At 47.9% G+C, this 5000-nt stretch overlaps 1 protein-coding gene across 1 annotated transcript in view; it reads left to right on the forward strand.

The window, feature by feature from the left end:
- The window catches only part of si:ch211-186j3.6 (neural-cadherin), a 153888-nt gene that overhangs the window by 52647 nt on the left and 96241 nt on the right, over positions 1 to 5000 (forward strand). The window contains exon 11 of the mRNA XM_056608050.1: positions 3095 to 3238. Within this exon, the coding sequence (XP_056464025.1) occupies positions 3095 to 3238 (144 nt within the window). The remainder of the gene's footprint in view (positions 1 to 3094; positions 3239 to 5000) is intronic.

The following is a 5000-nucleotide window of genomic DNA, read 5'->3' on the forward strand; positions in this document are numbered from 1 at the left end:
CGCACGGTTACGATCCAGTGGATAAGCAGTTGCATCGGTGATGAGGGAAGGCTCATAATTGAATTCATACAGCGCCAATGCGAGTTTAAAGTACAGTTCAGAGAGAGGATAGAGCGAGGGGGGGGCGCAGGGAGAGATGAACAGAGGGGCAGAGAGACAGAGGAATGGAGGGAGGTAGAGGTGCTTTGTGCCGTAGGTCATTCTCAGGCAGCACTTAAGTACTCTGAGTGTTCAGTGAAGGGAGCAATAGTTTCTCGCTCTTCTCTCTCTCGCAATCTCAAACACATCTGCTCAATCCTCATGCAACTTCTTCCTCTAGCTCTTCCCCGGCAAGAGACGCTTAAACATAATAACCCTCACCATTCACTCATATATCTATGAAAGGGTTTGATTCAAAGCCGATACTTTTATAGATATGATGTGTGTTATTAGCAAAACATTCTCCAAGGTTTTGGGCTAATTATTACAATAATTTGTTCAGCGTCATAAACATGTCTGGAATTTTAAACAGGCCAGGGACTAGTGATGAAGAAACATCCTTGGGAAATATTATTTTTAATGAATTCATGTGTTTATTTATTTATTTAGCAGCCATAAAAGTTGAATGAGTTGGCGTGGTGGGAAAATGGAGCCAGCTAAAGCTGAATTAATTGACACACACACACACACACACACACACGCACGCACGCACACGCAGACGCACACGCACACACACACAGACAGACAGACAGACACATAAAACACATAAAACACTCACACACAGACACACAAATACACACATACATACACACATAAAACAAACACACACACACACAAAGACACACACATAAAACACACACACACACACACACACACACACAAATACACACACATGCACATACACACACACACACACACATCTATGTGAACACACACAAACAAAATAGCAACACAAAACCATCCATTCCCAAAAACACGTGAACACACTCTCGAGAACTTTCAAAAGTTCTCAGGAGGACAGACAGAAACAGAAACTCAACTTCCAAACCGACAGCCCCACATCGGTTTGTTGGATGCATCCATTGAGAAATATTTTCAAATCTTCAATCAAATAGGCTCAAAGCAGTTTTGAGTTCTCCTCCACTGAGGCCATGAATACATCGAGGCACACATGCACGCGCGCGCTCAGCCCGGTCCCGGTCAGTCGCACCTCTTTAGGAACGCTGGCAGCCAGCAGAATGTCTCAGACCGCTGACAAACCTGACCTTGATACAAGCGCTATGTTTACAGTGAAAATATGCCACTCCTGCACGCTGCTCAGGCACTAGTATGTGTGTGTGTGTGTGTGTGTGTGTGTGTGTGTGTGTGTGTGTGTCTGTCTGTGTGTGTGCTGTTTGTGTGGATGCATTCGTTAGTGTCTGTGTGCGTAGGTGTGTGTGCGTGTGTGTGTGTGTGTGTTTATGTGGTGTTAGTGGGCATGCATTAGAGAGTGTCTGTGTGTGCGCGTGTTAAGGGATTTGGGTGTGCATGTTAAGAGTGTACGCTTGCGAGTGTGATGAAATGTGTTTATGTTTCCCCACACATTGGCTTCTGCAAGAGTGCAGATAAACCTCGGCATCGATGAGAGGGAGATTGTACGGGGGGGAGAGCCGGGCAGGAGGGAAGAAGCGTCTGAAGGCAGCGGTTTATCTGCTTACTCTCCCCCCATCCCTCAGACATTCCCTTTTTTCATCATTCTCGCTCCTCCTCTGCCTGCCTATTTTATTTTATGTCTCTTGTCTGTGTTTGGGAGGCTCTGAATGTAGCAAACGAGGCGGAGGGATGCATTAGCTCTCTCTCTCTCTCTTTGTCTCTGTTTCTATTTCTCTCTCTCTCTCTGTCCCTCTGTCTCTCTGTCTCCATGTCTCTGTCTCTCTCTCAATCTCTCTCTATGAGTGTCTCTCTCTCTCTCTCTCTCTCTATCTCTCTCTCTCTCTCTCTCTCTCTCTCTCTCTCTCTCTCTCTCTCTCAATCTCTCTCTATGAGTGTCTCTCTCTCTCTCTCTCTCTCTCTCTCTCTCTCTCTCTCTCTCTCTCTCTCTCTCAATCTCTCTCTATGAGTGTCTCTCTCTCTCTCTCTGTCTCTGTCTCTGTCTCTGTCTCTCTCTCTCTCTCTCTCTCTCTCTCTCTCTCTCTCTCTCTCTCTCTCTCTCTCTCTCTCTCTCTCTCTCTCTCTCTCCCTCGCCTTCACTCTGTCTTTCTTCCCATGACATGAAAAATGTTAGCGTCCTCCAACACCCTGGCCTTAATAATTGATCTCATCTTCAAGAGAGTATTGGAAATTATGTTCCTTTTGATACCAGAAATCAAAGGGGTATCTCTAGGCAGCCCCTCCCCTGTCTCTCTCTCTCTCGCTCTCTCTCCGTCTCTCGCTCTCTCCGGCTGAGAGACCCCTGCCTCCTCCCCCCCTCCCATCCCCTCCCAAAGCCCTGATCCCTCCCCCTTCTGCTCCCACCTGAGCGGATTGGATGTCAAATGAAAAGATGCAAGGATGATTGATGAGAGAGGTAAAAAGAAGAAGGGAGGGAGATGAAGGAATCGGTACAATGGGTGGGATGTGAGAGGGGGAAATGTAGGTCTGGCTATGTGTGGGTGTGTTTGTGGGTGTGTGTGTGGAATAACACACACACACACACATTTAATTATGAGAGGCCTCCATCATGACTGTATGTGTGTGTGTGCCTGTGTATATGCCTGCCTGTGTTATATATTAGAGGCATCCATCATAACTGCGTATGTGTATGTGTTTGCGCCTGTATGTATTCCTGTGTGTAAGTTGGTGTGTGTGGGTTAATATTAGAGGCATCCACCATGCGTGTGATTACGTGAGTATGTGTGTGAATATATGTGTGTGTGTGTGTGTCTGTGTGTGTGTGTGTGTGCAAACATCTAAAAAGCCACGAGAGACGGAGACAGGCAGGCGCTCATGGTGAGCTTGACAGAATAAGAGCAACAAACTAACAGTTATTTTCTCTCTCTTTTCCCCCACCCTCACACTGTACTACTCTCTACCGCTCTCTCCCTGGCGTGCATCCTGACCCGTGTGAACCCCCCCCCTCTTCACGGCGTCCGCACAGACACTGCGTACGTGCGCGTGTTCATCAGCGACGTCAACGACAACCGGCCGGCGTTCGCCCAGGCGGACTACGAGGTGGCGGTGGAGGAGGACGCCGACGTGGGTCTCGCCATCCTCACCGTCAGCGCCAACGACGGAGACGAGGGTGAGGGAGACGCCTCGCAGTGCCACCCAAAGTGGTCGGCATGCACACATAACACACACAACACACAACACGCTAACGCAACAAAGATGCGCTTCTCGCACCTCCCGGTGAAATCTCCCGCCGAGGAAGGCGACGTGAAAGTTGTCAGCGTTTGCCGACAGTCACACTTCGGCCGTGTGACACACGCTCGCACCTTCAGCCTCGCTAAACAACTTTGACTCTGGAAAGATAGCTGAGTCTTCGAAAAAAAACGGGGGTGTTTCGTACGATGTTTACGCGGAGCTGTCTCTTAGCGCACTCCCTGATTGGTGCGTGGCGCTTATCTCCGTGTTGATTGGACAGCTGGTCAAGTTCACAGCCAAGTGCCAAGAAGGCGTTTGAAGCAAGGTTTGGATATCGGAAACAACACTCAACATAGTGTATGTCTCGTATTGTGAAATTGTGATTATTTCCCTGGGTGGAAGTAGTCCGGGAGTGGGTATAGTCAGGCTACATAAGCTCCCCCTCCTACCACATGTTTACGCTGCACACTTTTTTAAAGGCCGATGGTGAATTGAGTCCAAATGTCCTCAAAAACTCCCTCCATCCAGGGTACCCAAAGATGACAACCCTGACATTGTCTGTGGTTATTCCGAAAAAACAGATGGTGAGATCAACTATTTTTATCCTGTTTTCCCTGTCTATCCAAGGAGACCCTGCTGGTCTGATGAAACGTTAGGGACCAAAACCAAAATCCAATTGAGTATAAAACAAGTTTTTCTCTGCAAAAGGACTTTTTCTTGAGTCAAAAAATAATCAGCTTCTTTTGAAGTATGCAGCGCGCTGTACATTCAGCCATTTAGCAGAGGCTTTCAAGTGCTTTCCCAAGTGCCTGAAGCCTCATCATGTCCATGATGAGCGTGGGCGCCAGCCCGGGTGCTGGGTTGAGCGTCGGAGACTCACCGTGTAGGCGCTGAGCGAGGCTGAAGCGGGCGCTGTCGGCGACCGATCGCCAGGTGGAAAAGCACCCCGGGCAAACTCAAGTTAATTAGGTCAGATATTTTCAAATGCAAATGAGCTTTTCATCCTTGCTTTCTTGTATGTATGGCAGTTTATGGCTATATCCATGAACTATGAATAAATAAAACGTGTTTCTGCGGACCCTATATCCCAGTGGGAGTATTGAACGGCAAGAGCATATAGGCTCCTCCCAGCCTGGCGCCCAGGCTGGTCCAGCGTGGATCTCGGAGCGTCGAGGCGCCCGGGGTGTTGCGGCTGAGGTTTGAACACCGTGCGCGTCCCATAAGGAATGCCTTACAGCCCTCCAGATCGATGTTTTGGAGCTCGCCGTGAACTCGGGGCCTTACAAGGGAGGCTGAGAACAAAGATTTGAAATTAATGAGATCAAAATGGGGTTAACTTCAAATGCAAAGTGCTAAACAACCAACTTTCTCAAAAAAACATCTTGGCAAAGAGCAGATAAGCTATAGAAAGACAAGTTTAAAAACACTTGTTTTTACTTATTTGAATGTGTTTATTACTGCAGGGAAACACTGAGCCAAAAAAAATGTGTAGCCACAACCATGCAAAATCGAACAAAATGCAGAGATTTTAAGGGTGGAAAATCAACTTGAATATACAGCCGGGGTATTCAGTGTGTTTCAGCATCGGCGCAGCTAACCAGGAACGTGTTTACCTAACACGGCTGGGAAGTCAATATCCAGAACCTCTGTGTGCACCCGGAAGCTCCGAAGCAGTAGAGGTCAACTCAGACCTTACCAGA

Source organism: Gadus chalcogrammus, chromosome 14 (assembly GCF_026213295.1).
Source record: "Gadus chalcogrammus isolate NIFS_2021 chromosome 14, NIFS_Gcha_1.0, whole genome shotgun sequence".
In the NCBI taxonomy this organism is placed as follows: domain Eukaryota; kingdom Metazoa; phylum Chordata; class Actinopteri; order Gadiformes; family Gadidae; genus Gadus; species Gadus chalcogrammus.